The sequence below is a fragment of the Macaca thibetana genome, chromosome 20 (genome assembly GCF_024542745.1).
Source record: "Macaca thibetana thibetana isolate TM-01 chromosome 20, ASM2454274v1, whole genome shotgun sequence".
NCBI lineage: Eukaryota > Metazoa > Chordata > Mammalia > Primates > Cercopithecidae > Macaca > Macaca thibetana.
In genome coordinates this window covers 63988274-64005627 of record NC_065597.1, presented here as the reverse complement: position 1 = coordinate 64005627, position 17354 = coordinate 63988274, and the positions used below count along the sequence as shown (strand labels likewise).

Sequence of the window (17354 nt, the reverse complement as noted above, 5' to 3'; positions counted from 1 at the left end):
CCAGTTACTTGGGAGGCTGAGGTGGATCCCTTGAGCCCAGGAGTTCAAGGCTGCGGTGAGCAATGATCTTGCCACTGCACTCCAGCCTGGGCAACAGAGCAAGTCCCAGTGTCAAAACAAACAAAAAAAATGATGTTAATTGTTTCCTTAAAGCCAATGAATATAAGTAACATTTAGGGCATCATTTGAACTTGCATAACAATTCACGGACAGTCTCAAACATTGATATGCAAATTATTATCAGGGGATGGATGGTATCAACTCTAAAAAAGAGAAGTACCACAAGCCTTAATTATTTTTATTACAGACTGTGAGAAGAGCCTTGATACTCTCATGGAATACACCTCAGTTGAAAAAAAAAAAAATTCACTTAGGGACAGTCTAAGCTCACTCACACAAACTTGTTTGACAAACATGAAAATACCAAGTTCTCTCAAAAGCATCTTAAACACTTTTCAAAGCCTTAGCTCAGTGTTTTCATTCTGTTTAGAGAGAACTTAAGGTCTGAGACAGACGTCTATTTAAAACCTGGTCATAGGCCAGGTATGGTGGCTCACACTTGTAATCCCAACATTTTGGGAGGCCGAGGCAGGCAGATCATTTGAGGCCAGGACTTCAAAACGAGCCTAACCAACATGATGATGAAACCCATCTCTACCAAAAAATACAAAAATTAGTAGGGCAGGGTGGCACACGCCTGTAATTCCAGCTATTCGGTAGCTGAGTCATGAGAAAATTGCTTGAACCTGGGAAGCAGAGGTTGCAGGGAGCCGAGATTGCGCCTGTGCACGCCAGCCTGGGAGACAGCGAGACTCTGTCACAAAAAATTAAGAAATAAATAAATAAAATAAAACCTTGGCCAGTACAGTGGCTGACTCCTGTGATCCTAACACTCTGGGAAGCCCAGGTGGGCAGATAACTTGAGGCCAGGAATTTGAAACCAGCCTAGGCAACATTGCGAAACCCTGTCTCTACCAAAAATACAAAAATTAGCCAGGTGTATCGGCGGATGCCTGTAATCCCAGCTACTCGGGAGGCTGAGGCAGGAGAATTGCTTGAACCCAGAAGGCAGAGGTTGCAGTGAGTCGATATTGCGCCACTGCACTCCAGCCTGGATGACAGAGTGAGACTGTCTCAAAAAAGAAAAAGCTAAAAACAACAGTAAAAATAATATAAAACATATTAACATCTCAATCCAAGGAACTTGCTATTAGCTCTAAACATTTTTTATAACAGTCAATACCACTATAATAACATAATGGAATAAATTATATATTAATAGATGTTATAATAAATGTAGCAAGCACAGTCCTATACCACATACTGACATTTCAGTCAACTACAGACTGTATATATAATGGTGGTCCCATAAGATTAATACTGTTTTTTCTGTACCTTTTCTATGTTTAGATACACAGATACTGTTGCGTTACAGTAGCCTCAGTATTCAGGACAGTAACATGCTGTACAAGTCTGTAGTTTAGGAGCCATTGACTATGTCATGGATAGGCTAGGTGCATTGTCGGCTACACTGTTGAGGTTTGTGTAAGTAAACCTTACACAAATACATTTCTCAGAATGTATCCCTGTCATTAAGCTAAGCATGACTGTAGTTCATCACTTATGTAATGTATACTAATTAATTACAGTATATACCTTTACATATATAATATGGTCCTTCATAATTTGTTTTTGTTGGTCTTGGACGTATTTTTTTCCATGATTTATCTTCAACATTCTTTATCCTACCGATTAAAATATCTTTCTTACACTTATGATCTATATTAGCATGGTAAGTGAAATCCATTAACTTAGGGCCTGAAAAAGATGTAAAGAGGATTGCTCATATGCACAAAAAAACTCATTTCATTTTACAGGTAAATTTACAAGCAAGCATGAACAGATGAACATCAATTATTAAATTCCCACAGAAATCCCACTTCCACAACCCTAAAATGTAAGCAGGCTACTAAGGTAGATTTTTGCCTTTTATATTTTATCAGACAACACAATGTTCTATTCAACTCCACTCCTGCCAAAAAAAATACCCTCACTTAACTTTAGGGAAATAATCTGGAGAGGAATTTTGACGGCTTATAAAAGTAAAGAACACTGTTAAACTAAGAAAGAAAATGAAGTTGACTCCAATCAGAATAAACTGTGTTTATGTCACTTGATTTAAGGTAAAGATATGAAACAATCTAACAAAGTATTTAATTTTCATATACACGGTATTGTATTCTGGTCTTACAATGCTGTTTTCTAGTCCTTGCTCTATTTGAAAATAATCAACTTCTTAAGCATATACTGAGAACATAAGGAGTTTCATTAAAATTTTAATAAGCTTCCAAAAATAGGTAAATATTCTATTCTACATGATTCTATAAATAAAATTACATCAAGTAAAAGCAGAGATTTATCCTATTACCCTCCAAAGGTACTCAGTCAGTAACTGCTACTTGTTTAGGAAGAATTCAAAATAGGGATTGAAGAACCATAATAACTGATGTTGTTCACATGTATTTACAAATTCCTAAGAACTGGCCGGGTGCGGTGGCTCAAGCCTGTAATCCCAGCACTTTGGGAGGCCTAGACGGGTGGATCACGAGGTCAGGAGATCGAGACCATCCTGGCTAACACGGTGAAACCCCATCTCTACTAAAAAAATACAAAAAAAAAAAAAAACTAGCCGGGCGAGGTGGCGGGTGCCTGTAGTCCTAGCTACTCAGGAGGCTGAGGCAGGAGAATGGCGTAAACCCGGGAGGTGGAGCTTGCAGTGAGCTGAGATCCGGCCACTGCACCCCAGCCTGGGCAACAGAGCAAGACTCCGTCTCAAAACAAAAAAAAAAAAAAAAAAAAAAAATTCCTAAGAACTTTCAAGGTTACGAACAAGCAGTTTAATACTCTCTGCGTGTTCATTTGGTCCTGACCTGATTTTACAAAACAGATCTGGCAAGCTTGTCTCAATTCATGGGTTCCTTCGAGGGGATGTCTTGGAGTCACTGATGAAGATGGTTTGGTAACTGCACTTCCAAAAAAGTTTCCGAAGTCATTTCTAGGCTGACTTGAAATTCCCAGGAAATTCTCCGAGGCAAACAAACTACCTGGTCCATTCATCTGCAAGAAAAATAAGAAGAAAAAAAAAAAAAACAGCCAACAAATATTGCATTATCACTGAAGAAAGGAACTGAATGCATCTGAAAAATAAGATAATCTTCATAAACTGAGGTCAGTACTACTCCATCCTTAATGCTCTTCTATCTTAAAAACTGTCTCTTTCTACATTTTTCTCTCTTTTGGTTTCTAGGCACCCCCCCACTTTTTTGGTCCTCCATATTATAGTAAGTTCTACTGCAAAAGTACACACGCTTTACATGCCCTGATCTTATATTTCCTTGATTTGTTTATGCTGTACTAAAGCCTCTTACACTGTCTGCAATACTGATTAATTTGCTATGACAGATCAAGTCTTAAACACAAAGCCATTATTACTAGATGTTCCAGAAGTCTTACTTTAACACAATTTCCTACAGCACACACAAAATTTAAGGGAGACTGTCATGTTCATTCAAATAACTCAGTTACTTAAGTAACTATTTTCAATTCAAGCGATGTATTTACAAAAGAGGAAGTGGCACTTACAAGTAAAAGGGAAGAATTACTGTTGTTAAGCGGTGTTCCCTCTCTAGAAGTTGAGGTGGACAGATCTAAAATAATAAAAAAACTTCAACAGACCTTTTCATTCTGATCATGTAATAAGAACATCAGGGCTTAGTAGCTTACTGGCTATGGCCTCCCACGCTATTCTCCCATCCCAATTTCTAGAAATTTTCTTGCTCAGTGTTGACACCCAAAGAGGGCTCTAGAGTCTTTGCTTTCCTCTAGAAACCAAGGGCATAGTCAAACAAATTTAAATAAAAACCTATTTTCAGAGAAATAAGCTAAGGCAGGGCCCACCAACTACAACTACTAAAAACACCAAGAAAATTCTTTATATTCAAAAATGGGAACCTTTTGAAAATATGGGGCTGGGTGCAGTGGCTCACATCTGGCAATCCCAGCACTTTGGGAGGCCGAAGTGGGCAGATCACAGGAGGTCAGGAGTTTGAGACCAGCCTGGCCAACATGGTGAAACCCCTTCTCTACTGAAAATACAAAAAAAAATTGCCAGGTGTGATGGCAGGCACCTGTAATCCCAGCTACTCGGGAGGCTAAGGCAGGAGACTCGCTTGAACCCAAGAGGCAGAGGTTGCAGTGAGCCAAGATCTCACCACTGCACTCCAGCCTGGGCAACAGAGTGAGACTGTCTCAAAAAAAATGAAGCCGGGCGCGGTGGCTCACGCCTGTAATCCCAGCACTTTGGGAGGCCGAGGCGGGCGGATCACAAGGTCAGGAGATCGAGACCACGGTGAAACTCCGTCTCTACTAAAAATACAAAAAATTAGCTGGGCGCGGTTGTGGGCGCCTGTAGTCCCAGCTACTCGGGAGGCTGAGGCAGGAGAATGGCGTGAACCCGGTAGGCGGAGCTTGCAGTGAGCCGAGATCGCGCCACTGCACTCCAGCCTGGGCGACAGAGCAAGACTCGTCTCAAAAAAAAAAAAAAAAAAAAAGAAGCAGGAACTGACCTAACATAAAAAAAAAAAAAAAAAAAAAAAAATCAGTAAGGTTTTCAATTACTTTCTCTTTGTTTTTTGTTTTTTTTTTGAGACAGGGTCGCATTCTGTCACCCATGCTAGAGTGCAAGGGCGTGATCTTGGCTCACTGCAGCCTCAACCTCCTGGGCTCGAGGAATCCTCCCACCTCCACCTCTCAAGTAACTGGGATCACCGGCACATACCACATCCAGCTAATTTTTATATTTTTTGTAGAGACAGGGTTTCACCATGTTGCCCAGACTGGTCTCAAACTCCTCAGGCTGGTCTCAAACCCCTGAGCTCAAGGGATCCTCCTGCCTCGGCCTCCCAAAGTGCTGGGATTACAGGTGTGAGCCACCGCGCCTGGCCTGCTTTCTTTTTCTTAGTCTAGCACTCAATTATTTTCTCTCTGCCCTTCTGTCTCCCATATATTTTAATTTCTTCCATTGTAAATCTTTAAGTCAATTATGTAAGATTTTTGCCGTTTTAGCCATGTAACAATGCCTTCAAAAAAATATTTTTCTAGTGATTGTTTGTATATATGTTAAACCTAGGATGACAGAAACAGGAGTCAGACCCCAAGCTCAGCAATCTCCTGGAAAGTTAAAGCAGCAGCCACCGTTTGCTGAGCTCCACAGATGAAACCTAAAATAGACACATCTAACTGCTATCATTCTAAACACTGATCTTAAATTAGTGTTTGCCTAGATCAGAATTTAATGGCATAGCCTGTCTCTAAGACCCTTTAAAATGAGATACACCTTTATGGGAGAATACACTAATAGTCATTTCACCCCCAAAACAATACACTCCCAGCTTAACAAACTATCCTACAGAAACACCAGTGCCACACACATTTCTCTTCTCGTGCCTTTGCTCCTGGGTCTCCAGAATGGCATAGCTAAGTCAAGGTAAATTCAAAACTGAAGGCTTAGTCTTTCTATTTTTAGCTACAATGAAAATAATTCATGTATCTGCTACCTAGAGTCAGTTAAATAATGGCCAAACAAACATTTTCATTTTGAGAAAATTAACTGCAATTGTTTACAATTTACATTTGGTTCTTACCTCGTTTGGATTCACTCATTGAAAATGAATTTAAAGAAGAACAAAAATCTTCTAAGGATGAAGTCAAAGGTGGATAAAATTCTGAGAAGGAGGGTGGAGGAGCATACCTCGCACCAATGGGTAAGGTTCCTAACAGAGATGCCGAAAAGGGCATGCTAGGAGAGACACTGGCAGTCTGAAGGGGTCCTCTGACTAAAGCTGACGGCTGTGGAAGAAAAAAAGATGTGATTAAAATTCATGAAGCTGTCATGGGTTTGACTGAACTACTTTCAACACCAGCAAATAGAAGCATTATTACACTGGGAGATCATGTTTAGGCCAGGCCCGGTGGCCTGTAATCCTAACACTTTGGGAGGCCAAGGCAGGAGGATTGCCTGAGCTCAGGAGTTCGAGACCAGCCTGGGCAACACGGTGAAACCCCATCTCTACTAAAATACAAAAAGTTGGCTGTGCATGGCAGCGTGTGCCTGTAGTCCCAGCTACTTGGGAGGCTGAGGCAGGAGAATTGTTTGAACCCAGGAGGCGGAGCTTGCAGTGAGCCAAGATCATACAACTGCACTACAGCCTGGGCAACCGAGCAAGACTCCATCTCCAAGAAAAACAAAGTTTAAATCAGAATCAAGATTCGTTTAAAACTATTTTACCTACAGAACTTCTTTTCAAGAACAATTTTTAAAAACAATCAAGGTGGGATATCTAACTTTTTTTTTTGAGACACAGGCTCACTCTGTCACCCAGGCTGGAGTACAGTGGCACAACCTCGGCTCACTGCAACCTCTGCCTTCCCAGTTCAAGCGATTCTCCTGCCTCAGCCTCCTGTGTAGCTGGGATTACAGGCGTGTGCCACCACGCCCGGCTCATTTTTGTATTTTTAATAGAGACAGGGTTTCGCCATGTTGGCCAGGCTGGTCTCAAACTCCCGACCTCAAGTGATTCACCCACCTCGGACTCCCAAAGTGCTGGGATTACAAGCATGAGCCACTGCACCAGGCCAGATGTCTAACATTTTAATTCAAATGTTACATTCATGTTTCATCTGCAAAACTTCCCTATGCTTCCCTACCCTTACCTGACTATAGGGCTCATAAGAATTTGCATCATATGAGGTTGGGCATGATGGCTCACACCTGTAATCCCAGCACTTTGGGAGGCCGAGGTGGGTGGATCACGAGGTCAGGAGTTCAAGACCAACCTGGCCAAGATAGTGAAACCCCATCTCTACTAAAAATACACAAAAAATTAGCCGGGCGTGGTAGCGGCCGCCTGTAATCTCAGCTGCTCGGGAGGCTGAGGCAGGTAATTGCTTGAACCTGGGAGGTGGAGGTTGCAGTAAGCCAAGATCGCGCCACTGCACTCCAGCCTGAGCGACAGAGTGAGACTCCATCTCAAAAAAAAAAAAAATTTGCATCATTAAAGAGGAATTGTGGGATATATGTGGTGCAGCAGGAGGACAGGTGATCCAGAGATGGGAGCTGGAGAAGCCCATGAAGATTGGGACAACCTCTCTGGAGGTGTGAACTTACAACTGGACAAGAACATACAACTCTAACCTCCCCAGGCCCCATCAAAGCTGCAACTCACTGACAGCTTCCACGCCCCTTACATTATGGTATCATAGGCTATCTATTTGGTTCTTAAAACAGCTCTCTCAGATACATCCTACTGTGATAACCATCATACAGATGAGGGAAATGATGTACTATGGTGAAGTAACTTGCCCAGTATCGCAGAGCTGGTAAGAATCAAACCTAGCTCTGTCAGCCTTTTGCACACTGACACCATCTATTTCACCAGCCCTGGAAACCAGCTTGGAATGTCTCCCTCTCATCACTATCATCCTACCACTGCTGCTACTAAATTATTATACTTTATAGAAGGGGTCAGAAAAGTCTTTTTTTTTTTTTTTTTTGAGAGAGTCTTGCTCTGTCACCCAGGGTGGAGTGCAGCGGTGCGATCTTGGCTCACTGCAACCTCCACCTCCCGGGCTCAAGTGATTCTCTTGCCTCAACCACCCAAGTAGCTGGGATTACAGATGTGCACCACCATGCCCAGCTAATTTCTATAATTTTTGGTGGAGGTAGAGTTTTGCCATGTTGGCCAGGCTGTTCTCAAACTCCTGGTGATCTGCCCGCCTCAGCCTCCCAAAGTGCTGTGATTACAGGCATGCACCACTGCACCCAGCAAAAAAGTCTTTCTGTACAGGGATGGATACTAAGTATTTTAGGCTCTGTAGGCCACATGGTCCCTCTTGCAAGGACTCAACTATGCTGTTGCAGTGCAAAAGCAGCCACAGACAGCACATAAAATGAGTAGTCACTGATGTGTTACAGTAAAACTTTACTTATGGACCCTGAAATTGGAATGTCATGTAATTTTATTGACTGACTGAGACAGGGTCTCACTGTGTTGCCCAGGCTAGAGTGCATGGCACAATCAGTGCTCACTACAGCCTAAACATCCTGGGCGCAAGTGATCCTCTCCTCTCAGCCTTCCAAGCAGTGGGACCATAGGCACGCACCACCATGCCAGGCTGTTTTTAATTTTTTGTAGAGACGTGGCCTTGCTATGGTTACCCAGGCTAGTTTCAAATAATTTCCACGTCACAAAATATTATTCTTTTTTTGTTCTTCTCTCAACCATTTAAGAATTATAAAAAATATTCTTAGTTTGCAAGCCACACAAAAACAGGTAATAGGCCAGATTGAGCCTGTGGGCTATAGTTGGCTGAACCCTGCTTTAAAATATGTGGTTGCTAGAGTATTTTCTTTAAGAATAAGAAGTCCTGAGGCCAGGCGTGGTGGCTCACACCTGTAATCCCAGCACTTAGGGAGCCCGAGGTGGGTGGATCACAAGGTCAGGAGATCAGTACCATTCTGGCTAACACGGTGAAACCCCATCTCTACTAAAAATACAAAAAAATTAGCCGGGCGTGGTGGCGGGTGCCTGTAGTCCTAGCTACTCAGGAAGCTGAGGCAGGAGAATGGTGTGAACCCAGGAGGTGGAGCTTGCAGTGAGACGAGATTGCACCGTTGCACTCCAGCCTGGGCAACAGAGCGAGACTCCGTCTCAAAAAAATAAATAAATAAAAAGAATAAGAAGTCCTTAATCTATATAATTCATTTTTTCTTAAATACAAAATGCCTATTATTTATCAGAATGTTTTATTTGCCCTTTCTATAATATGTGATCCCAATATGAATTGGAAAAAAATTGGCTAATTACTAGATAGCATTATTTCTTTTACTTCAAAATGATCAAATTAACCAGTTCCATTAGACAAGAATAAAAGTAACTTTCAAGGTTAGAACAAACCCCAAATTCAGCCTATATGCAATACTGAAAAAGTCTATCAAGTTATATTACAATTTTAAAAAAGTCAACCCTGTCTTCGGAAGAAACTTGAGTAACACTGAAACTTACCATAACAGTTTCATTAGTTTCAGGTGCAGAATCAAGGAGGTCATCTAGTTCATCTCCAAGGACCATATCTCCATCATCTAGAAAAGCTTCCGGCATAGTGAAGGGCATCTTTCCTCCATTTGCCAGCACTGCAGATGGCAGAGTGCTCTCTTCCACTTGCAGTGGCAGAATAGAAGTTAAGGGCATAACAGGAACTGAGGCCAGCTCACTTCCAACTTCATGAGAGAAACTGGGTGCGGGTAAAGAGACAACAGGAACTGCTTCTTGCCTTGGAGTTAATAAATCTGTAACACAGATGGAAATGTACTCAGTCACTTTCATTGTACTTACATAATAATAGCATTAATCCCCAATAGTAGAGATATGAAGATGAAAATATGAAGGCAATTATAAAAATAATAAAACTGACAGTATACTAAAGCAATCCCAAATAGATACAGTCACTTGTGAAAACTTATCCTTCTTTCACAAAATGCCTGTACCTCTTTTTGGGCACAGCTGTCAGACAGCAGCAAGGCCACCGGGGGTGTCAGTGGTTGCTTACTAACATCCAACGCTTATCAGTCACTCACTGGCACATCCAAAGGCATAAAGGGAGTGTTGGAAATCATTCTCACTTTAATATTAATACATTAATATGAATATAACCACACAGCAATATTATTTGACAACAATACATCACACACAAAGACATCAGGTACAAAGCTGGCACTCTTCAAATTGTTAAGATGATATGTGAAAACATACCTGGCTCAATATCTTCCACAGAATGGTTCAAAGCCTAGAAATTAAACAAAACAATAGGTCATAATATTTTCAGGACTCTAAGGCATAAAACAATTGGTAAAACTCACCCTAAGCCGGGCACAGTGGCTCACGCCTGGAATCTCAGCACCTGGGGAGGCCCACACAGGCAGATCACGAGATCAGGAGTTTGAGACCAGCCTGGCCAACATGGTGAAACCCCGTCTCTACTAAAATTACAAAAATTAGCCAGGTGTGGTGGCGGGTGTCTGTAATCCCAGCTACTCAGGAGGCTGAGGCAGGAGAACTGCTTGAACCCGGGAGTTGGAGGCTGCAGTGAGCTGAGATAGCGCCACTGCACTCCAGCCTAGGTGACAGAGCAAGACTGTGTCTCGGAAAAAAAAAAAAAAAAAAAGAAAAAAAAAAAAAACTCACCCTGAGAGCAATGCATGTTTCCACAGAAATTCAGCTCCCAATTAAGATCCAAGAAATGAATGGAACACACAAACCTGTATATATGTGGTGTTAGATGAGGTGCTGGTCTAGCAGTGCTGCCACTTATTTCTTGTGGACCAGCATTTCTCAAAGGCTATTCAGCAAAATACCAGGGACTAATTTGGCCACCATTCACTGTCCAACTCACAATAGCCATTAGCATCCTAATAGCCTCAAGAAGACTTACTTTAAAATTAAAAACAAAAGAGAAACAAAAACAAAAACCCACAAAAACCTTTGTTAATTTTATCACAAATGACTCCCAAAACTAGTATTTGGCCCTGAACCACTCTTATCACACTGAAACCTAACATCTATTAACATCCTATAAAATGCCCCACTGGAGCATTCAGGAAATGCTGGTTACAGCTAAAATATATTACTTGAGTTGGAGATGTTCTTTTGTAAAGTGACTGCAAGTGGTCAGAAGAGGTGGCTCACGCCTGTAATCCCAGCATTTTGGGAGGCCAAGGCAGGAGGAATACTTGAGCTCAGGAGTTTGAGGCCAGCCTGGGCAACATAGTGAAACCCCATCGCTACAAAAAATACAAAAATTTGCCAGGCATGGTGGTATGTGCCTGTGGTCCCAGCTACTCGGGAGGCTGAGGTGGAAGGATCACTTGAGCCCAAGGAGGTGGAGCTTGCAGTGAGCCAAGATCAGGACACTGCACTCCAGCCTGGGCAACAGAGCAAGACTCTGTCTCAAAAAAATAAATAAATGAAGTGACAGGAAGCTATGGCCAATTTCATGTTTGAAGAATTAAAAAGGTTCCCAAAATAAACACATGCCAAAAATACTAAAAGCAGAATTGCTCCCATCCTTCCCTTTAAAAAACAAATTATAATTTTGACAGAAAAAATAACTTTACCTTGGTAGCCCCATCCCCAGGAACTGATTTTAATGAGAGCTGAAATAAAATAAAGACACTAATTTAAAAACAGAACTGACTCCAAGTTATAAAACAAAATGAAAACACCTTATGGAGAGAACACCGGCTTACCTCAGCTCTGACATATGCTTTTCTTATTTTAAATCCCAATTTCTGAGCTAGTTCTTGAGTTAGTTTTATTACATGCTCATCCTGAAAAAAATAAGTATATATAATTCACAAAGGGTTATATTTCCTAACTGTCAAGAAGAATAGACAAAACAGTGAAGTTTCCCATCAAGACACCTGCTTCATTAGCAATTATACCCAACTGAAGCAGGTTGATGGATGCCTGGAAAATATAACTCTTTAAATGCCATTTATTATGATGTAAATGGTTATGATGTAAACAAATAAACTATAAATTCCATACCTGAGGCACTGCTAAGGAGCACTTTGCTACAGCATCATAAGCCTTTTTGTATCTTCCTAAATCACTTAAAGCCTTAGATTTCCGATAGAGAGCTTTGCAGTTACTGGCATTAAAACTGAGTACTATATTGCAGTCCTCCAAAACTTTATCATGGAAACCCTGGGGTGTAAGACCAAAGAATAAAGTCAGCAATCAAACAATTCATTTCTTGCACTGAAGACTTCCTGGAATGTAAACAAATTAATACCCCTTCCTATCACCCTCCCTCTAAACTCCAAGTTAGCAGTATTACTTTTATTTTTAAAATTATTTTATGAAATTTCAAATACACAGAAGTAGAAAAGAATATCATGAATACCCATATACCCACCATCCAGGTCAGACAAATGCTAATATTTGGCCAGAAAGTCCCCAGATCTTCAAGAAATAAAGCTTTCCAGACCTAACTGATGTCCCCAGGTGTCCCTCTTCTATTCTCAACTCTGTAGTTACCCTTTTCTGGAGCACATTAAGATGTCAAAGAGAAACGTAACTCCAAACAGCTAACTGATGAGGAATATATTACTAAAAACAAAATAAACAATGAATGCTCTTTAACAAAGAGCTAGGTGACAACATGATATTTGTCCTTTTTTTTTTTTTTTTTGAGATGGAGTCTCACTTTTTCACCCAGGCTGGAGTGCAGTGGCGGGCTCTCGGCTCACTGCAAGCTCCGCCTCCCGGATTCCTACCATTCTCCTACCTCAGCCTCCCGAGTAGCTGGGACTACAGGCGCCCACCACCATGCCCGGCTAATTTTTTGTATTTTTAGTAGAGACAGGGTTTCACTGTATTAGCCAGGATGGTCTTGATCTCCTGACCTCGTGATCCACCCACCTCGGCCTCCCAGAGTGCTGGGATTACAGGCGTGAGCCACCGCGCCCGGCTGGATATTTTTCTTAAATTCAGGGTTATATTTTACTGAATGTCCACAGTGAAAATTAAAAGCACTTTGGGCTGGGCACAGTGGCTCATGGCTATAGTCTCAGCACTCTGGGAGGCAGAAGTGGGTGGATCACCTGAGGTCAGGAGTTCGACACCAGCCTAGCCAACATGGTGAAACCTCATCTCTACTAAAAATACAAAAATTAGCCAGGCAAGGTGGTGGGCATCTGTAATCCCAGCTACTTGGGAGGCTGAAGCAGGAAAATTACCTGAGCCCGGGAGGTGGAGGATAGAGTAAGCCAAGATTGTGCCACTGTATTCCAGCCTGGGCAACAGAGTGAGACTCCATCTCAAAAATTTTAAAAAGGTGTCTGGGCATGGTGGTTCATGCCTGTAATCCCAGCACTTGTGGGAGGCTGAGACAGGCAGATTACCTGAGGTCAGGAGTTCAAGACTAGCCTGACCAACATGGAGAACCTACGTCTCTACTAAAAATACAAAATTAGCCGGGCGTGGTGGTGCATGCCTGTAATCTCAGCTACTCGGGAGGCTGAGGCAGGAGAATCGCTTGAACCCAGAAGGCGGAGGTTACCGTGAGCCAAGATTGTGCCACTGTACTCCAGCCTGGGCAACAAGAGTGAAAGTCTGTCTCAAAAAAAAAAAAAAAAAAGTTTTAAAAGGAAAAAAAAAGAAAAGAAAAAAAAAAGCACTTCAAAAGCTTTTTAAGCTTAAAAATGTGAAAAGCTAGTGTGAATTCCTGTGAAGACTAATTACTATTTCGTGACTAAGAACAAAAAACACTCGTAAGAGTGTTTTTTTACAAAGAGTGTTTTATAACATCTACTGGATCTTGACTAAGATGTTAAATGTGAACACGGATACCTGAAAGACACATTAACCTGTGAAGACCTGTATCTTCCCAGGATGACTTTTTTATAAACAGACACACCCTCAAAAGCCATACTCAAATGGGAATTGTCAAGGACCAGTAACTAAGAAACAAATTATTTCTTAAATCCCTAACTTTTTGTCCAAAACTAATTTTTATTTTTTTATTTTACTTTGTTTTTTGAGATGAAGTTTTGCTCTGTCGCCCAGGCTGGAGTGCAGTGGTGCAATCTCGGCTCACTGCAACCTCCGCCTCACGGGTTCAAGTGATTCTCCTGCCTCAGCCTCCTGAGTAGCTGGGACTACAGGCACGTGCCACTGTGCCCAGCTGATTTTCGTATTTTTAGTAGAGACGGGGTTTCACCATATTGGCCAGGCTGGTCTCGAACTCCTGACCTCATGATCTACCCACCTTGGCCTCCCAAAGTGCTGGGATTACAGGCGTGAGCTACTGCACCCAGCCAATCCAAAGCTAACTTTTAAAAGCCTCACGTCACTCCAAAAGCAGGTAATACGACTTTCTTAAAAACTTAGTTTAAGAAACTGACTTTTTATTGGGCCGGGTGCAGTGGCTCACACCTGTAATCCCAACACTTTGGGAGGCCGAGGCGGGTGGATCACAAGGTCAGGAGTTCAAGACCAGCCTGGCCAACATGGTGAAACCCTGTCTCTAATAAAAATACAAAAATTAGCTGGGCATGGTGGCGGGCACCTATAATCCCAGCTACTCAGGAGGCTGAGGCAGAGAAGTGCTTGAACCCAGGAGGTGGAGGTTGCAGTGAGCCGAGATCACACCACTGCACTCCAGCCTGGGTGACTGAGCGAGACTCTGTCTCAAAAAAAAAAAAAAAAAAAAAAGAAATTGACTTTTTATTAATGTACTAAGTCATTGAAAAAATTCTTTTCACTCTAGAAACATCACTTTAAAAATTACAACTCCGCCGGGCGCGGTGGCTCACGCCTGTAATCCCAGCACTTTGGGAGGCCGAGGCGAGCGGATCACAAGGTCAGGAGATCGAGACCACGGTGAAACCCCGTCTCTACTAAAAATACAAAAAATTAGCCGGGCGCGGTGAAGGGCGCCTGTAGTCCCAGCTACTCAGGAGGCTGAGGCAGGAGAATGGTGTGAACCTGGGAGGCGGAGCTTGCAGTGAGCCAAGATCGCGCCACTGCACTCCAGCCTGGGCGACAGAGCGAGACTCCGTCTCAAAAAAGAAAAAAAATTACAACTCACCATATTAGAATAGCAGGCAATACGATTTATATATAGTTTTTCAATTATTTCTTTGGGGATTAAAATTTCTTCAGATTTTGCATAATCAGCTATATTCAAAGCTTCCGTGTACTGGCTTATTGAGTTGTTCCAATCACGTTCCCGATAAACGTCATTTCCTTCATTAAAAAGATTTCTCACGAGAGCATGCAAATATACCTAAAAAAGAGAAAGTTACCACTTGAAGTCTTCTATCAAACAAGATAAGGCATAAGTAATTTTTAATTTTTATACCTAAAACTTCACAGGAAACAATGTGACAGAACAGCTGCATTGCTCTAAGAAATTGTGAGATGCCCGAGTCACTGCTATCTCAGCTAGGTATTGTATCTTGCTTGCTTTTTCAAGGGGAAATTCAATTTCTCACTATTAAGAAACAGCAAAAGTACCCTATAAATATTTGTTCACATCTCCAATTCTGTTCCTACTAGAGAAACGAAGTGGAAGCCCCAGGTCAAAGAGAGTGAATAGCTTAAGGCTTTTGAGCAGTGTTTCCAAACTGCCTTCGAAAAAGGCCACGATGAAAAATGGTTCTAGTGGTTTTCTTTACACTCCATATTGGTCAGGCTGGTCTCGAACTCCTGACCTCATGATCCACCCACCTGGGTAGTGTGTGTGCATGTGTACACGTGTGGTTACACATGCACATGTATGTAAAATCTACCAATTTCTAGGTGGAAAATGGTATTATTTTGTGTTTTTATTATTTTTTTTTTTAATGGTACCCTCTTTGTATTTGCATGTCTTTACCAGTGAAATTGAACTATTCCACATTTTTATGGACCCCTTGTATTTCTTTTTCTGTAAATTGCTCATGTCATTTACTGATTTGGGGGGAGGGGGATGTTAAACTTTTTTCTTATCAAGTAAGTACATATATTCTTTTAGCATGTACAAAAGTTTGTCATTTTCCTTCATTATTTCTATCATGCTTTAGTTTAGTTCTGAGTCTCACTCTGGCACCCAGGCTGGAGTGCAGTGGCACGATCTCAACTCACTGTAACTTCACTTCCTGCGTTCGAATGATTCTTGGTGTCTCAGCCTCCTGAGTAGCTGGGATTACAGGCACCTGCCACCACACTTGGCTAATTTTTGTATCTTTAGTAGAGATGGGATTTTGCCATGTTGCCCAGGCTAGTCTCAAACTCCTGGCCTCAAGTGATCCACCCTCTTCAGCCTCCGAAAGTGCTGGGATTACAGGTATAAGCCACCACGCCTCACCATATTTTCGTATTTTAAAAGCCCTTTTTCAACACAAGATCAGAAAAATATTCAACTTGTTTTGTCTCATTTTATGAATTCCTGTCTAAGCTGATTAAATCATTTAAAAGACGGGACAGATCAACTATTAACAATCAGTGCAACTCGTGACATGCCACTTAGCATCTTTAAACCCCAGTTCCACATGTGCAAAACGAAACAACTGTTACAGTTTATTTCTGGCTGTAATACTTTTTTATTCTAAATCTGTTTGTAGAGAGGGAAGGAATAAGAGAGAAGAAAAGGGGAGGAGGGAGAGAGGCAGCAAGAAAGTGACATTTAGAAGCCTCAAAACCCTCAGAGGATAAAAAACACAGGTGAACCAACAGTTAGTAGAGACAAGAGTCTGCAGTCAAAGTCCCAATGAACTGGGCTTTCTCCCTGTTCCTAACTAGTAGCTCACTAGTTCTTCCCTCTTGGTATCCAGTTCCCCTTTGCTGCTGTCAGAACATCTCCTAACAGAAAAAGATGTTCCACACACTCTTTCTCAATAAATTCTGTCCCACTTATTTTCAATGACATGATAAATAATTTTCAAGGGGCTCAAAAGATAAATTAATTCAAAACCACACTAACAGATGAAAGAAAATACAGGACAACTGTGCAAGTATGCAAAAAAAAAAAAAAAAAACCTACATAGAAGGGATTGGCAAACTTCTGCAAATGCCCAGACAGTACATGTTTTAGGCTCCATGGGCCATATGGTCTCTGTCAAAACTACCATATGTTGCAAAAACAGCCACAGATAATACATAAACAAATGAGTGTGGCTGTGTTCCAATAAAGCTTTATTTGCAAAAAAAAATGAAATAAAATTAAAAAAAGGACAGCAGGCCAGATTGGGCCCACAAGGCCATCATTTACCAACCCCTGCTACAAATTACAGTTTACAAGCCAGTTGCAGAGCTTTCAAGCAGACCTGCCCGGAGTCATTACCGCATATTGCTCCTGTGTTCCTGGATATGACAGCGGCGACCTAAGAAGAAGAAACAAATTAATTGTAATTATCAAGCTCCTTATCAGGACTTGTTCAGCCAGAAGTCATCTTAAATCTGTGGTTCCATTAGCTTGCTACTGGTTCAAGGCATATTTTAAAGACTTCCTCCTCCTTTACTACCATTATTCACAGATGACTACAGTTACGAAAACAAAAAATAAAACACAAAAAAAACTAAACTATTACTTAGTATTTTTTAAGTACAACACTTTACTTTCAAACCTACTTCTATTTTTAAAAACCCTAATTCTTCAAATGCCAAAAAAAAGGTTAAAAATAGTACAGAACCACTAACAATATTTGATCCAATTTACTGCAGTATAGAGAGAATGTCTCCTTCCCAGGAAGG

At 41.5% G+C, this 17354-nt stretch overlaps 1 protein-coding gene across 4 annotated transcripts in view; it reads right to left on the bottom strand.

Annotated features, from left to right (window-relative positions):
* ZC3H7A (zinc finger CCCH-type containing 7A) overlaps nt 1-17354 on the bottom strand; it is a 47954-nt gene that overhangs the window by 14458 nt on the left and 16142 nt on the right. For 3 of the 4 annotated variants that reach the window (XM_050774129.1, XM_050774131.1, XM_050774130.1), the window contains 11 exons: nt 16945-16984; nt 14710-14907; nt 11664-11822; nt 11363-11443; nt 11231-11269; nt 9870-9903; nt 9123-9406; nt 5703-5907; nt 3643-3707; nt 2931-3117; nt 1657-1818 (listed from right to left, as the gene is read on the bottom strand). In XM_050774129.1, coding sequence (XP_050630086.1) covers nt 1657-1818; nt 2931-3117; nt 3643-3707; nt 5703-5907; nt 9123-9406; nt 9870-9903; nt 11231-11269; nt 11363-11443; nt 11664-11822; nt 14710-14907; nt 16945-16984 — 1454 coding nt within the window. Of the gene's footprint in view, nt 1-1656; nt 1819-2930; nt 3118-3642; nt 3708-5702; nt 5908-9122; nt 9407-9869; nt 9904-11230; nt 11270-11362; nt 11444-11663; nt 11823-14709; nt 14908-16927; nt 16985-17354 lie in introns of all 4 variants that reach the window. The other variant, XM_050774132.1, reaches the window with a different exon arrangement.